The 17575-nt window shown below is 41.0% G+C and overlaps 1 protein-coding gene across 1 annotated transcript in view; it reads right to left on the bottom strand.

Moving 5' to 3' along the window:
* Positions 1–1713: 1713 nt before the first annotated feature.
* The window catches only part of ADAMTS3 (ADAM metallopeptidase with thrombospondin type 1 motif 3), a 192033-nt gene continuing 176171 nt past the window's right edge, over positions 1714–17575 (bottom strand). Inside the window, 7 exon segments of the mRNA XM_034771735.1 lie at positions 1714–4041; positions 4043–4473; positions 10360–10477; positions 12076–12283; positions 14291–14423; positions 15138–15303; positions 15966–16129. Of these exon segments, the coding sequence (XP_034627626.1) occupies positions 3892–4041; positions 4043–4473; positions 10360–10477; positions 12076–12283; positions 14291–14423; positions 15138–15303; positions 15966–16129 (1370 nt within the window). The 3' untranslated portion in view covers positions 1714–3891.

The raw sequence follows: 17575 nt of genomic DNA, 5'->3' as shown, positions 1-17575 counted from the left end.
AGTACCGCAGGGTGCATACAGCAGTAACTATTCAAGTTTACATCTACTGCTTCCATGTTACGTTAAAGCCCCCACTGTGTTATCTGAGTACCTGTATTATTAATCACTGTCACTAATGAATGTACCCTCACTGCATTACTGTAAGGCACGGAAGTATTATACACATTTTAAAAGGTGAAGAAGTGAGTAGCACAGAGAATTCACAATTGCAGTTATAAATCTACCTGTCACCTGAGAAAGTTGAGGATTATAATATCTAAAAAGCCTCTGATCATAACCCTTTTTTATTAAAAGTATAAAAAAGGGAGAAGTGCCAGAAGGTTGAAACCCACAAATGTACCTAGTAAAAAAAATGTTTTGGAGGGGGGCAGGAACTGTTTCCTAATCCAATGCCCGAGTGGTGCAAACTTAGAAGCTCTACCTGGCCAGCTGAGAATTGTTCTGGCAGGGGATGGGTGGAGTAAGTTTAGAGGGCATGTCATAGTGGTAGGGGTGGTACATTAGTGCTTTCCACAGATTCTCAGCTGGTATATGGCCTAGGCCAGTGGTTCCCAAACTTTAACAACCCGTGAAATCTCATGAACCCCCCCCTAAAAATGAATATTTCCAGGGATTTATGTTTAAATCTCCTCAGTGTGATGCTAACAACCAACAAACTAGAGAATGAGACTATTCACTCACCTCTCACTGAAGCAAAACAGAAAATGAGTTAGTATTGAATTACTGAGGAACCTTAACGCTGCCAGCCCCTCCGCTGACTGGGGCTCGGCTGCACACTCCATGGGGCTCAAGCTGCCGGCTCCAACTGCCATGGGCTCAGGCTGCCAGCCCCAACTGCTCGGCCCCACGCTGCATGGGGCTCGGGCTGCCGGCCGCTCTGTTGACCGGGGCTCGGCCTGCCGGCCCTAACTGCCCAGAGCTCGGCTGCCCGCTCAGCACTCCACGGGGCTCGGGCTGTCTCCTCTGCAACTGGATCCCACCTGCTGCCTCCCATGCCTGGGGTCCTCTGGCCGCCATTAAGGAAATGTTTCTGGCAACTCCCCAGTAACATTGTGCAAATCCCAGTGTGGGAACCACTGGCTATGGTGACAGTGCAAAAAAACAAACAAAAACCAAACCAAACCAAACAAAAAACAGTGTCAGCAAGTCTCACAGCCCAGGTCAACTGGCTCACGGGACTCAGGCTACAGGGCTAAAAAGAGCAGTGATGTTTGGTGTCAGAGCAAGGGGGGCCGGGTAGGTTTCCAGCCTGAGCCCACGCTATTTTCAGCTCTGTAGAACAAGCTCAACTCAGTTGATCCAGGTTCTGAGACATGCTGCAGTGGGTCTTTTTTTTTGCAGTGCAGCTGTACCCTTAGAGACCATACCTGGCTACTGTAAGACTAGGCTCCTCTATCTTGCATAGGGGCTGGTACCTGTTGACCTATAGAGTCAGGGAGCCACACGCAGCTTTGTTCCCTCCTCTGATGAGCGGATCTTGGGATTGGAGAGGATCTGGCCTGACATCTTTTGTGATTGTTTGTTATCCCCAGGCCTGCTGTCTAGTTCAAGGTAGCCCAGGAGGCTGGTTGTGTTTTTAAATAGATTTAAATAAAATAAGTTCAAATTTGTATTTTACAAGAAGACAAAGAGCTTGATAAAGAAGTAATTCTGCCTCCACTTTGTGGGGAGGAAGCTTAAGCCAAAAACCAAACCACAGTACAGAGTGGCATGTTAAAATTTTTATTGCTAGGTGCTCCCCAATACAACAAACAGTATCAGTAGTGTACACTTTAATGAAAGAGAAATTAGCTTGGTAGAAAAGAAAGCAAAAAGGTACAAGGAGTATCTACATCCATATTGTATATATGTGAAAGATAAAGAGAGAGAATTTGACTGCTGGGGAATTCCAAGGAAGCAAATACATATCCTATTGGTCTGTTTGAGGCTCAGGGATTGTCTGTACACAATCTGTATAATGCTAATTTCTTTAGACCTTCAAAAGCCTTGCATAAAAGTAGCAGCAATTCTTTAGAGGCATCGAGTCAATACTTCAGTGGATTAGATTACAAACATCATAATGCAAGACAGCCGTGATCCTATTCTCTTTTGAGGGTTAATTTACTTACATTCTAGTTGACATTAGGGTTTCCTGAAAGATTTGCATTCTAACGTCAGCTCAGCAATCCCACAAAATTACTACACACATTTCTTAGTCTGTTTCCAAAATGTGATCCATGGAGTCCTAATATATTTCATAGTGTTTTTAGTGCTACAAATTCACTGTTTTATTGAACAGTTTGCTCAGACAGGACAAAAATTGCACATCAAACTTTAGCAAACTATTTAAAAACCTAAAGATGTTTGTAATTGACAATGGCTTTAAGATTTTTTTAAAAAAGAAATTAGACCAACAATTCATCTACAGTAGTTTAGTTAGCTTCAATTTCTGTTCTATGCATATGATATAGCATGTACATGTATCTAATTACATCTCTCTATTTTATCTTGGCGAAAAAGTCACTGCTATTAGTGTAAATATTTCGTACATAAAATACTATCAAGAATTCAACTTTTAATAAATATCTTTAGTTCTCAATCCTATATACAAGTACTTTACAGCAACACGCAGGAGAGAGCATGACTGGATGAACTGAGAAAGATGGTTATTGACATAAATTACTAGCGATTATTGCAGTCAGATGCATTGTGGTTGTGGAGATTTCAAGGTGAACCATGCTGAAAAATAAATATCTCTCTTGCCTTTAAATCAATGCTTTAATCAGGAAAAACATCCATTTTAAATCTTGCCACAGCTACGACCTACTCTAGCTCTGTGATGCTCTTTAAGATTCAGAAGCAAACAGCCCATCCAGAAAACACAACTCACATTTGTCTTGTGAACAGTACAGTACTTATAACATACACAGAGTTACTTTTCTCACTTAGTACACTAGTCTGTCCCTCTTAGGCAAAAGGAGAATTCAGAGCAGGCACTGCTAGTGCTAGACCTAAACAATGCCTGCTACGTAGAGGGTAGGGGTGTTAGCATTGATTTCACTGGCACGTTTCGTCAGTTTCTTCTACCTGTGATTAAAATGGTTATGCTGCTGAACAGATTTTTTATTTGGTAGGTGATGAGTAGGTTTGGACCAGTAAGATGGCAGTTCCCCCTCTCCCCCAAAAAAGAAAGCATCACGTTGTTGATATTAAAAATAAAGATTTTCCTAAGGTCAGTAGCTGTAATCTATATTAAAATGGAGCTCCTCTTTTAATTAAAATGCTGCTTTGAAAATCAACTCCTGGAATGTAAGGAAGGCAGTACTCAATGGCAGGCACCTAGTAAATGTCCAGAAATGTAACATAGGTAAACAATTGTTTGACAGCACAAAACTCTTAAAAATAATACTGATTTTTTTCTGCAATATACAGTATATACATAACAGCTGAAAATTTGCTCATACAATATTTGTTTATATAGATAAATTAGCAATACAAGTCTTATGGATTCTGTTGTTCCACTGCAAAAATATTTTGTAAAAGTGTAAACTTTTGGTACCTCTTCTGGTGGTGGTGTTCCCCCCCTCCCCACATGTGATCTTTTAAAAATAAAAACAATTAGCTGATGTGCAAAATAGGCTCTGGCCACTTTTCCTATACTAGAGAATGACCACCACACTCGGCAACTTTCTTTCATTGATGTGAATATTCTTTGGTGCTTTCCTCCCAGGCATTCAAGCTAACCAGATAATGACGTGTAGGAGGATGGCAGCAACTAGAAAGTGAACCAGCACTTTGTTTTTTATTTACAACTAAAATGACCTGTAGAGAGTTCTGCTTCTGGAAAGCCGCATGCACCATGGTGTCCTGAACAAAAGATTTCTGTTACTATCCTCCTTTTTGCATTCACTTTCATCTCTCCACCGTGGATGATCTCAAAGCACGTCTCTTTTCAACGTGCTTCTTATTTTTCCTTGAGGTTCTAGCTGGAGAAAGAGCACCTGCAGAAGTGTTGTTAACTGCTACCCTGGGAACAATGGCTGCCAAGGCTGATGCATTATGGGGACAGATTGCCAGTCTTGGTAGGTGACTCATATGGCATTGCAATCAGCCTAGAAGTCTGACTTCCTGCTTGGTAAGCTCTCCTCTGGGGTAACTCAGCACCTTTGGACTTACTATTTGATGTAGAAACAAGTACATCTATGTCCTCTTCCCTAGGAGGCATCCTGCCTACAGAACTTCTGTTCTCATCAGCGACATCTGCGTGCTGAGGTACTAAAGATGTCGGCATCGCCAAGGCCCTGGGTAGGTCACTAGGATGGAACATCACTTCCTCTTTGGTTTCAGCAGCTTCAGTAAGGTCAGGAGGCGGGAGGGTGCTGCTGCGCTTGCTGCAAGACTCACAGCACAGCTTGTTATAGGCAGGGATGGAGCAATAGCGTGCAAGCACTTCCATTTGACAGAATATTGACTTGTCTCTCAGGCAGGGCTCATCTGCAAAACAAGCACAATATTGACTGTAAACCTGGGGAAAGCATGCAGGGCAGCCTTTCGAAAGTTCAGAGTCCAAAGCCTACATTTTGAAAAGTGCCTGATGACCGGGGGCCCAATCTGAGATGCTGGAGGGGGGACCTGATTCTCAGAAAGTGTTCAACACCTGCCCTCTGAGAATCGGGCCCTTTAAAGGGTCTCTAGTTGGGTACCCACAAACTGAGGGGCCAAAATCACAGGACACCTTTTGAAAGTGTTGGCTCCCTTGTGCAGGAAACAGATCTCTCTGCATGTAGAAAAGTATGACCCATTCTTGGGGAAGACCAGATCCAGTACATGCAGAATATGCTAGTGTATAAAATTTGGCAGCTCTTTCACACCCTAGCAGATGCAGTCCTACACATCATCATAATTAGACTTGAAATGATCCCTTCTGGTTTTGCCCTCTGTCAACAAAACTGGGCCCAGAATGGACTCTCTCTTGAAGGAAAGGAAATCCCAGGTAGTATCTCTGAAAGATTATTTTCAGGTGTTCTTTAAAAAAAAATTGTTGGCAGTTAAATGAACCATATTTTTGAGGTTTCAGTGACCTAAACATAACTGATAACCCAAGCAATCTTTTACCAGACATACGTTTCCTCTAGGGTTGGTGCATGGGACGTACGTTCCTGGGAGGGCTCAGACAAGATGCCAGTTTTCCTTTGAGCATGCATGAGATATCTTATCAACAGAACAGGATTATTTAACTAAAAGTGTAGAGGCTGTAGATACACTGGACAAAATCGCATGATGCTTTGAAATTAGTGGAGGTCATTTTTTGTTTTGGCTGTTAGCAAGCAATCTCAATCTAAGACCCTGATCCTGGAAACTCGCATGCGCTTTTTGAGTGTGAATAATCCAACTGAATTCAAAGAACGTTAAGCATGTGCTTCAGCGTTTGCAGACCTGGGACTAATCCTGAGAGGTATTAAATGTTGCAGTCTGGCATAATCAACCATATCAAGGTACAAGCAGCTCTGTAATTCTGTTAAGCTGAGCCGAAATGCGACCATTAATTAACCTTTTAAAATGTTTGTCCTGTCTAGGGGCAGGAGCCAAATTCTTCCTTAGCTTATGCCTCTGGCAAATCTCTGAACATAAGAGACTGATAGCAGGGCAGAATTTAGCCCTAGGAATTTGAAATTAACAGTACTCCTTGGGGAGCTCAAAAATAAGGAGATGGGTAATTCTGCCCCCTCCCCCCATATATCAGTCTAACACATTGGTAATTTCTACTGTACTGAATTGATATATAATAACTCAGAATTTCATAGGCATTGATCGCATTAATATTTAGCTTACGTGTAGGTGTGCTGTGAAATTCCAGCCTTTTTACCATGCTGATATTATAAAATGTTGTCCTCTGTAGCCAGAAAAATGATTTGAATTACACACTGCTGAATAGGCACTGGAAGCCACAATCCTGCATTGAGAATTATAGACCCTCGGCAGCCACTGGCTTCAATGGAACACCATATAAGCCTGGGTGCAGCTCACTGGGTTTAAGCCTGCAGGGTGCCGAGCATCTTCAGCTCTCACTGACTTCACAATGAGGTCACTCAGCAGGAGGAGTCCAGCACCTTGCAGGATTGGATCCCCTTAGGCTGAGAACTTACAAACTTCCTATTGTTCACTCTTGTGAACTATTTTAATGGAGAGACAAATGAGTTGCTTGGTGCCCTAAACGACAATTCCAATGTTGTGAGTGTTACCAGCACACAGTGTACGTTAACAGATTGCTTCTGATGTGCTGTAGTTTATTTGAAATGGTAGCGACAGATTTTGTTTAAATAGCAGAAGGCATAATTATAAGCTAGAGAGGTGACAAAGATAAAAATTAAAAACCAAACTATCAAAAAGGCGTGTTAGCTTTTGGTCTGACAGTCGTCGTTAGTATTTATGTAGTTGGCATTTTAATAAGCAACAGATGGGGTATACAATCACTACTGAAATTTGCTGGCTGCACTGTGGTATTTTTTTCATGAGCCTGTGGAAGTTACCTCACCTCATGTCAACAGGGTGCTGAACAGCCATATTTAAATTCAAAATACAAACTGTGGGCCAGATTCTCAGCTGGCTTGTAAATTAGTTTAGTTCCATTGACTCCAGTTCTGGTCTGCCCACACTTACAACAGCTGAGGAGCCGGCTTATACGAAGTCATGCCATTGACAAATTGTGCCAATATTAGCATTTTCATTATTCACTAGGCCCAATCCTGACATCCTTCCTTGATAAAAACTTCCTTGCTTCCAGGCAAACCTACTGTTAAATCTGCAATTCTAGCAGTGAACAATAACCATGTCTGTGAAGCAGCATCATGCCTCTGTAAAAAAATTTTGAGGAGGACATCAGCATGGGAAATTAAAAGACCTTCTTCATAATTCAAACTAGAACACTAAAGTCAAAACACAAATCTTTGCATGTACACAAGTAATTATTGATCTATGTATGCTACACTAAACAGCTTGTGCTTCCATATTATTAAAAGCACTTGTTTTGGAAAATATAGCAAAGTTTATGTTAAGAAAACATTTATAATTTATGCACTTATTTACATCTAGTTTAAGTGCAAGTTCCACAGATACCCTTGAAGAAGTTGCCAAATACATCAAAAAGTACCAAGCAATTAATTTGTTTTTTAGCTGTAGACAATGCACTTGATCTGTTCCAATTTCTGACAGCTGATGTCACTGATGTAGGTTTTAGAGGGCTTGAATTTATCACATCCATGGTATAGTGCAAAGATTTGATTTTGTACTTATCTACTTCCAGTGAAATAAGTACAATCTTTGTGCTGTGTACTCACGTAGTCCCTTTCTTTTACTTTCTAGGTTAATTCTGCACCACCTAGTCAACCATTTCTTATTCAGTATATAGGCTGTTGTATCCTTCTGCTGGTTTTCATGGTAAAAATTCTCCTTTTCACATTTTATTTGTTTCATGGTAACTAGGGGAGGAAGACGTGAGAAAGCATATCGGCTCTCTAAGGAATCTTTATCGCTACTATAGGATACTTTTAGTAGAGCCTAACAATTACCATAGAAGTCTTATTGGGAATGCTACAGGTAGGCTGCAGATCAGTGAAAAGGCAGCATTGTCACAGTATATAGAATACTCAAAGTTTGTACAGTACTTGCAGACAGTGTTCCCACAGGAAAATCTAACTAAATTCAGAAATAGGCCAGAGGGTATTTAAAGACCCTGAAAGGAGAAAGTTGATGGCAGATGTCTTAAATTATAAAATACAGAGGAAGAGAAATCAAAATGTGTTACATATAGCACTTAGGTGTGTAAACAAAATGGTAAGTTTTCTATGTTACACCAAAAAATCTTGAAGGGAACCCTCTGAAGGCAAGAGTTTTTAATGCTCAGAAAAAGGCGACTACTCCAATTTTAATTTTGATGGAATTATCTGATATTTACATAATTCAATATATCAAATGGCAGGAGTATAAAGAGTTTATCACATTCTATTATAAAATAACTGTAGTGCACAGAAACATAGCTATATAATGATTTGTAAACCATATTTAGAACTGGAGTGGCAAGCAGAGATTCTATTTGAATATTTGACCCAGAGGAATAATGAGAACTACCTACTATGGCTGAATGGAAATTGGGCACTTAACTCCATTTTGAACCTTTGAAAATCTTCCCCCTAGTAAAAATTATGGTCCACATTTTTGAGCTGGATACACAGGCGGACTACGTTCCTGGGCACTCAGAGAAATGCAGCACATGCAGGGCTGAGGAATAGAATCTATACCAGCTGCTTCACTTTTGCTACAGAAGGGCATGATTTGGCTGCATATAATTATATATGCCCTACCACTGTATAATATCTTCCTATAGCTCAGTGCTTAGTGTAGATCTGCTTAAAACTGTAACGCTGCCCTATAGCTTTCTTTGCTAGTTAAGTTTTTGTTTAATAGGTGTTTCATCATGTTTTAATATATGTTCTGTCTATTCTATCTGGAGCATCAATCTAGGGATTTGTAAGCCCCCCAGTGACTAACCCAGACATGCTTCATATACTCAGACACCTGAGTGATGGGTGTATTTTAAACATTTATAAAATAAAAACAGAAAGAACTTTAAGCTGGGGTGAATTTCACCCCTGCACAGATGGTCACTACAGGGGCCATTCAAGTCCCACATAAGCCCATTTATGGGGACTTATGTAACACATAGGCCTTGTGCTGGGGATCTGCACAGAAGTGAAGTTCAACTTTGGGATTTAATTCTCCCAAGCACTGTATTGTATACATCAATCAGGATATCATACTGTGGTGAAGGTTCAATAATTTATAAGGCTGTGATGATTAACTGTCTCTGATGGATCAGATTTCATCATGGAGATGTACCGTAACAATAGAAATAAGAAGTAATCATCCTGCAGGGAAACTTTACAGCCTAGAAATGTTGCACCCTCTTATTACTGTTCAGGGGATTTAACTCTGAGAGGTTCCTGGAGGCTTCTATGGCTTCACCTTACATAATATTTTGAGAAGAAATATTCGGATTATACAAATTTCCTGGCCTGACATCTCCTCTGGGATTTTAGAGACTAGGCCAGGGCAGAAATGTAGGTGCTGATCCTCATTCTGCTGCTACTGGTCCCTCAATGGTTACAATGCTGGGTTGTATTTGAAATAAATGGCTGGAATGTTCAAAGGAAGTGAGATGCCCAAATCCCTCTGCCTCCTAACTCACTTCAGTGCCTTTGAAAATCCCAGCCTACATTACGTAAGTCTATAATCACAAATCCAGGTACTCTCCCAAAATGGTAACATGTCGATCTCAGCCTCCCCTTAGAATACAAAGCTTTTTGCCTCCACATTTGCATGTCTGACTCTTACACTTTAAATGATCCACTTCAGAAACAGAAATGTGGCCCCCTACGCTGCAGTTACTCACATGTTTAAGAAGTCACTGGGACTACTCTTGTGTAAGTTTAAGCACATGCTTAAGAATTTACAGGATCAAAGCTTCATTCTTTTATTTTGGAAGTCTCAGTCTTTAAAGAAAAAAAAAAGTCACTTCATAAAGAAATATCTTTTCCTTAAGATACGGAAGAATTGTAATACTGCTTCTCTGTAGAGTAGCTAAAGCTCTGCTTCCCCCTAGTGTTTAAAGCAGGATTCTTTCTGGGTTATCAGTGCTAAAGCTTCTGTAATGGAACTTAGGTCAAAATTTTCAAACTCAATATTTAGGCACCTTCAGAGAGGAGCCTGATTTTCAGAGTCATTGAGCACCTGTAACTCTCTCTGAATTTAACAAGAGATGAGAGTGCTCAACATTTTTTGCAAATTAGGCCAAACTTGTTGAGGAGGCTAGAAGTGGACTTTAGACACTGGTTACTGACGATCTCAGCCATGTTTTTCCATATGGTCAGTTTCACAGTTGAGCTGTTTTTATGTCAATTATGTACAGGATTAAAAAGTGAGATAGCAGGCAAAAAATTCTGGTCTAAAGCACAGGATATATTTTGTAGCATGAGACAATTGAAAGGCAAGGTGCTCATATCAGTTTGTAGCACCACCACACTGTATAAGCGAGGTATTTACAAAATTATTCATCTATTTGCAGTACTTGTACTGCATCTTGTCTCCAAAGGCAATGTAGTGTACACAGTAGCCCAGAAAACATAGCTGTGAAATTAAAGCTCTGTTAGAACTTCAAAGATCATCATCTTCTTGTTTTGTTTTTTCAGTTAATCCTAAAAGAATGAGATCTGGCCCTGGCATCTCTGTCTGCATATGCCCCCCTTTGTAGTAAGTGGGCATCCTACACTGAAACAGGAATTGTTGCTCCCATTGCCAGTGCAGTTATTCAGGAAGTTTACTTACCATTACAGGGAGCAAGCTTACAAACCCGCACTGATTCAGGTTTTTCTCCATCACACTGGTCACCAGCACGGCATGTGACCTGCCTGGACTGAGTTCCTTCCCCACAGGACACAGAACACTACAGAACAGATACAAGGTATTTTACTACGTTATGCCTGGCCCCAGCAACATGCAATTATCTTACAGGTATGTCACAAAGGCGACATTGTCTGGAATAGCCTGATACGGGTGACCTTCAGGGTCTGCTGTAAATTCCTTTTTGATAGGAGTTTTTGTAAAGGTTGACATTTGCCTCAGGGGCAGCAGTTGGGCAGAGTGGGGTGTTCCTCCTTTCCTGTAATGTTTAATTTTTTATTGTCACATATTCTGAAAATCCAAGCATTAAGGGGTGGGGTATGAGGCAGCACAGAGCTGCACTGCCAAAGGAGCAGACCGGGGCCGAATTGTGATTCTCAGAGCGAGTCAATTTGATTTTTGGTTTCCCCCTTGCTCTGGGAGAAAATAACTTGTACCAGACTTCTACTTAGCACAGCTTTCTTCCCCATCTGTGCTAGCTACTATGCTGGGAGGTGGGGGAGGAGACATAACTCCCCCTTGTTCCTTGCCCCACTCCTCCCAGCATACAGGCGAGGGGGGAGTAGCAGCCCACAGAGGTTGCTACCCTGTTTCCCCGAAAATAAGACAGTGTCTTATATTAATTTTTGCTCCCAAAGATGCGCTAGGTCTTATTTTCAGGGGATGTCTTATTTTTCAGAAATGAAAAATGCCTTATTATCGGTGGATGCCTTATTATCGGGGAGGTCTTATTATCGGGGGGATGCCTTATATTACAACGAGAGGCAAAACTGTAAGTAGGCCTTATTTTCGGAGAAACAGGGTATATGTATCTATGGTACTTATTTGGCCCTCATTACTGTAGGATCTGAGCATCTCCCAACCTGTAATGTAGGGCAGTGCTATTATCCCCATTGCACAGATGGGGAACAGAAGCACAGATAGACTAAGTGATTTGCCCAAGGTCAGACAGGAAATCTGTGGCAGAGCAGGGACTTGAACCCAGATCTCCTGAGTTCCTAGTTGGCACCATTACTACCAGGCCTCCTCCTCATACTGGGAGTCTCAATGTGGGAAGTCCACAAAGAGGGTAAGGGGGCATTCCTTTCCCAGGCATCTATTTCCAGCAGAAATCTAACCTCCGTTCGGTACAAAGTATGAAGGGAACAGTAACACTGTGACATGAGCACAGAAAAGTCAAAGATCAAGATTATTGCTACAGCCATTATCTACAGGGCTCAGTTGTTTTTTTATAAACCAAAAACTTCCAGAAAGTCTTGCTGCAGGCAAAAAGCAACTAAAAACTTCTGCTGTCTCAAAAGCATTGCTGAGAAGTTGGAGAACATTTTTCTCCCATGAAAATTCATAATGAAATTTTTCACCTAGGTTTGCAGGCTTTGACATCTTGATTTTTTTTTTTGTTAATTCCAGGAGGAGTGAGAGCCCTTTTGCTTTCCAGGGTTATGGAGACCTCAAAGCCTGTGGGCTTCCAGGTCACTATTTAAGACTCTGAAGTTCAATAAAGTTGCAGCCAGAGGCCCTTAACCCCAAAGACAGTGCAGGCACATGGTACTGGCAAAGGTACAGCTGTTCATTTACTGCTAAGGAAATGTCTGTCAGCTCCAAAGATATATGGTCCATAGTAGAATACTGCTTGCCTACCTCAGCCCAGGGTCCAGTTTTCCACTGCGCAGGGCATGGCCTTCTGTTACATGGCCTGCGGCTCTCAGGGCGATCCCCACTACAGTACTTGATATGGACCGAACGGTTTGCGCCATCGTGAAGAGGTTGAATGCAGCGCACAGTACGGATGTGGTAACCAGAACTCCCACAGGTTTTTGTGCAGTATTCCCATTCATCTGCTATCCAACTGAGGGGGTTAAAAAGAAAAGTGCCATCAGACATTTAATCTATTTATCTACTGCACTGTACAGTAACCAACTAGGGATTATTTAAATTCTGCTCTGCTTGACTTACATACAAGTCACATTGCCTCAGGGGCATACATTGGAATACTAAGCAGCTCTTATGGAAAAATCCAATTTAATAGAGAATCTTTATATAGAATTGTTAAAACCAATCTTTGGAATTCTACAGCAGGAGCATAATTCTGTTCTACCTACTGCTGCTTTCTATTGGACATTTCATTTTAGATAAATTCTATGGGACTTTTCCATCAGCGTTAACACACCCATTATTGTACTCTGAGCAACAGAGAAATGAGTGCTGCCAAGACTAATTTCATTTTTCCAAGTGCTCATGAAAGAAATGAAACTGCCAGCAAGGTAGACTGCATGCATCTGTCTATGCACAGAGAATGCAACTCACCCATTGTCAGCCAGTAAGCACAAGACCTCTGTACCACATAAATCCCATTTAACCCCAGGCAGTGCCACTGAGGGGAATTTCATCCAGAATAAAGCTTTCCAAGGCTTCCCCACTAATTTTTCTTAATCTTGACTTCAAAGGAGCACCTCTAAATGGAAGAGGGTAGTTTAAACTCTGTGCCTATTCATCCTTTAGCCTCGGTACTGAGCACGCCCCATTAGTGACAAGTGTCCACTAACAACTGAAATGAGACGACCATCAAATTCTTGGCAGCAAGTCTGCCATGAGATGGAAACAACCTTCTGTATCCCAGCAGCAGTCCCTAGGCCCCTGAGCTGGGCCTGGGCAAGCTTCTACCTCCATCATCTGCCAGCCAGTACGCGGGCGCACTTAGATGCCCTGGCGGGCGCCATGGCATCCACAGGCACTGCATTGGGGACCCCTGGTTTAGATCGTCCTGACAGGTGTTTGTCTAACCAGTTCTTAAAAATCTCCAATGATGGAGATTCCACAACCTCTCTATGCAATTTACTCCAGTGCTTAACCACCCTGACAGTTAAGAAATTTTTCCTACTGTCTCCTTTGCTACAAGTGAAGACCATTACATCTTGTCCTATCATCAGTGGTTACAGAGAACAATTTATCGCCCTCCTCTTTATAACAATCTTTTATGTACCTGAAGAGTGTTCTCATGTCCCCCCTCAGTCTTCTCTTCTCCAGACTGAAAAAAACTGGGTTTGTTTAATCTTTCCCTGGAGGTCATGTTTTTTAGACCTTTAATAATTTTTGTTGCTCTCCTCTAGACTTTCTTCAATTTGTTCACATCTTTCCCAAAGTGTGGTGCCCAGAACTGGACACAATATTCCAGTTGAGGCCTAATCAGTGCTGAGTAGAGTGGAAGAATTACTTTTCATGTCTTGTTTACAACATTCCTGCCAATATATCCCAGAAAGATGTTTGCTTTTTTTGTGTGTGCGCGCAAGTCTTACATTCTTGACTCATATAATTTTGTGATCCAGTAAAATCCGCAGATTCTTTTCTGCAGTACTTCTTCCTAGGCAGTCATTTCCCATTTTGTATTTGTCCAACTGATTATTCCTACCTCAGTGTACTACTTTTACTGAATTTCTTCCTATTTATTTCAGACCATTTTGCATTCTAATCCTAGCCTCCAAAGCACTTGCAACCTCTCCCAGCTTGATGGTATCTGTAAACTTTATAAATGTATTCTCTCCTTCAACAACCTGAAATTCAAGAAAATCTCCTGGTTAAGCCAGGCTTGTCTCTTACCATACTTCCTATCTATTCTACACGTTGGGATAGTTTGCTCTTGTGCCCTTAATGATGTCTTTTAAAAAATTTGCCAACTCTCCTGAGCGCTTTTTTTCCCTTAGACTTGCGTCCACAGGATCTTCCCTACCAATTTTCTGCGTTTGCTAAAGTCTGCCTTCTTGAAGTCCATGGTCCTTATTCTCCTCTTTTCCCTCTGACCATTTCTTACAATCATGAACTCTCATTTGAGACCCACATTTCATCCATCCATACTTACAGTGGCTGTGTGCATTCCTGCAGATTGCACATTCTACGAATAGGCTTTGGTTTTTTGCTGGCTTCACAGAAGCTGCGGTGAACCATTTTGTTATCACTTTTCCTTCGGCACCCATATTTCGTGTATTGGAAACCTTGAAAATATTTCAGAAAGTAACTTTGTGTGAAAATTAGTAACAATGTCCTGCCCCTTCTTAAACACTTCTGTTTAAACACAATGTTTGTGGACTATTATATTTAAATACTATTGCCCTTTGTTACAATGTCAAGCACAAAATGGTTTGGGGATATAAAATTCTGAAGTAACTCTACAGTATACTATAGCGATAATGATGCTATTATTTGCATAGATTAAGGCCAGAAGGAACCATTACAATCATCAAATTCTGACCACCTGAACCACTCAGGCAATAGAATTTTACCCAAGGGAAACTGAGGCACAGAAAGGACTTACCCAAGTTCACACAGCAGGTGAGTGGCTGACCTGGGAACAGCACCCAGGTTTCTTGAGTCTCAGTCCAGAGAACTATCCACTAGGCCACACTGTAGTAATTCAAGTTACTGTGACATTTATGATACTTCCCATTCGGACTGTCAGGAGTACCACAAATGCCACAGAAAGTTCATACTGTATTGAAATAAACATCAAGATCTACATTTCCAAAAGTGACTAGCTGATTTTGGGTACCAGCAGTTTTTTAGTGCCCAATTTAGACACTTTCACAGGATAGAGTGCAACACTTTCCAAAAACCAGACATTTCAAGTGTTTCAACTTGGGCAACCCACAACTCTTTTTCTTCCTCCTAATTTAATATGAATCACTAGAAGCTGCTGCATCTCTGTTTACCTCCAGCACAAGGTTTGGAGCACTGGGACCAGCTCTTCAAAGCCCACTCAAAAGTATCTATTTCATCCTGAAGAATGTTGTTACTGTTGACAGTGGGTACTGAATCCTCATGAATGATGTATTTGTAAGTCAGGCTAGATCTTGTGTCGTTCTCTTGAGGAATGACCTATAAAAGATCCAGTAGAAATGGAGCACATATTTATTCTTTTCTGGGTCAACAAACCAATATCTGGAAATGTAGGCGGTGCTTAGTAGTTGAAAAACTTTATTGATCTTTACCTTCAAATTTAGTACAAAAATTAGTAAGATCAACATAGAAAAATATGCCTCTAATGAGTCTAAACTGGGAGAGTTTACATAAGACCAAATACTGACCCTTCCTAGCTCTGGATTGCTGAACTACACAGAGCTGGATAGACTGGCTATGCTGCGTGGTCACATTCCGACTCTGCTTGGGGGAGGGGCTGGTCCCAACCATGGTTCTGACTCATATGGGACCTGATCCAATGGCCCTTGATGTCAGCAGGCACTGTACTGGGCGTATGGTTAGCTCGTTACTGTTGTATGAATAAATGGTGACGTAGTAGTGTGGACACTGCACACTACCTCTGAAAGCGAACGTCAGTAAAACTACTCTTACTGCTTGTGTGGGCAGAGCTTCTGCTCATCAGCTCTCTCAAAAAAACTTTACACGCATGCGCATTTTCCAAGAGATGACAGACTTATCCCACTATAAGATTTAACATTGTTTTAATAAAAATAAGTAGTTTGGCCACACACAAACACAACAATAATAAAAAAAAAACCCAAGCCCTTGACATAACCTACCAATATAACAACAGCATCATGCAAAGGGCCATCAGTATGAAGAGTTTCTATGTCATCTTCTATGTTGTATTCCCACTCCACACCAAGTTCAATGAAGGACCGTGACTTGGCCTCCTCCCCTTTCCTGTTCAGAATATAGTGTCCAGTAGCCTGGTTCTTAATGGCTAAAAGGAATCGAAAACAGTGGCAATTGTGCTTCTTGTCATGTAATCTGCAGTCATTGGGGTTCACATGAAATGAGACAAGTAGCATTCTATAAAGCCCTTTTCAAAAATCTCTTTTTGCTTACTATTTTAAATGTTGCGTTTTGCAGTGGGTCCTTGGGAATTGAGGAGATTTTGCTATTACTAATCCAAAAATACTAAAGTCCTGTCTCTTCCATTCAACACTCCTGAACCCATCTCTCTCCAGCATGCCTCCTCCTCCAACCCAAAGAGTAGAGGCTTTGCCAAAAACTCATCATAAATCCGTGCTCAGGGAATGGATGATACTCCTTTCAAGGATCTAAAGCAGATCACCTTTGGCAAGTGCTACAACTCCATCAGCTCAGGGACTGGAAGCTATACCCAAAGCTGCAATTGCTACATTAAACTCTTACTGCCACCAAACTACAGTCTGAGGAGACAGATTGACCAATGTATATACTGCCAATATCTGTATCTCCTAATGCAGGTGGATCAGATGAAGTTAGATAGATGTAGATATACATTTTATTTTACATAAACTTTGGCTTAATTCTAGACTTAAGCCAAACCTTTAAAATGGCCAATCCTATTAGAAAGTTTTGGAGGTGCCCTAACAAGTATTTGGGGCATTGTAGGGCATGTTAGCATAATAGTAACATTATACGTCTTTGTAGTGCCATGGTTGTGAAATCTTTGGGTTTTGCAGCACAGTGATTACTAGAAAGGAAAAGTCAATATTACTTTTTGAAAGGTTGTTTTCTTTTGTATACTTATATTCTACCCACACATGCTGACTTTACAAACACTTTCCGCCTGATTCTGGGGTTCAAGGATTAGAAAAAAGGTGCAACAATCGAACCACCATTACAAGGTAACGGAGAACAGATGACACAATAAAACATCTGATAACAAACAGCTAAGATATTCATGCACTTTGGGAGATAGGTTAGTTTCCTAGAGTGAGACATGAATCATGATGTGGATGTTATTGTTATCCTGGAAGTGTATCGCTTACAAATCATTAGTTGTTTAGAGTTTAAAAACTAATCAGAGAGAAAAAGACAAATCATTTTTCTAACCACACAACAAAACTAGGACATAAAATTAGAGAAAAATCTTGTAAATCATGACTACAGTAAATAAAATGCAAAAGCCATGCATCACGTATTTATTAGCTCTATGGAGCCTATTTACTATAAAGGCAGAGTAGCTCTGTATTGAAAAGGTACATGGTCAGGTCACAGCTGATCCAAAATTTAAGGTTTCTACAAATAAGCTTTCACAAGCCCGAAAACCAACAGAAATGTTCCCATTTTTGCTTTATTCCAATGCAAAATTTTTTTTTTTTTTTTTTAAACAAAACCTTCCCTGCAATGTTTGCAACCTGGACACTGCAGCACTGTGTTAGAACCCACTCCAGAAACC

Source organism: Trachemys scripta, chromosome 5 (assembly GCF_013100865.1).
Source record: "Trachemys scripta elegans isolate TJP31775 chromosome 5, CAS_Tse_1.0, whole genome shotgun sequence".
Lineage (NCBI taxonomy): Eukaryota > Metazoa > Chordata > Testudines > Emydidae > Trachemys > Trachemys scripta.
Note: the sequence above shows the minus strand (reverse complement) of the source record. Positions and strands in the feature narration are given on the sequence as shown.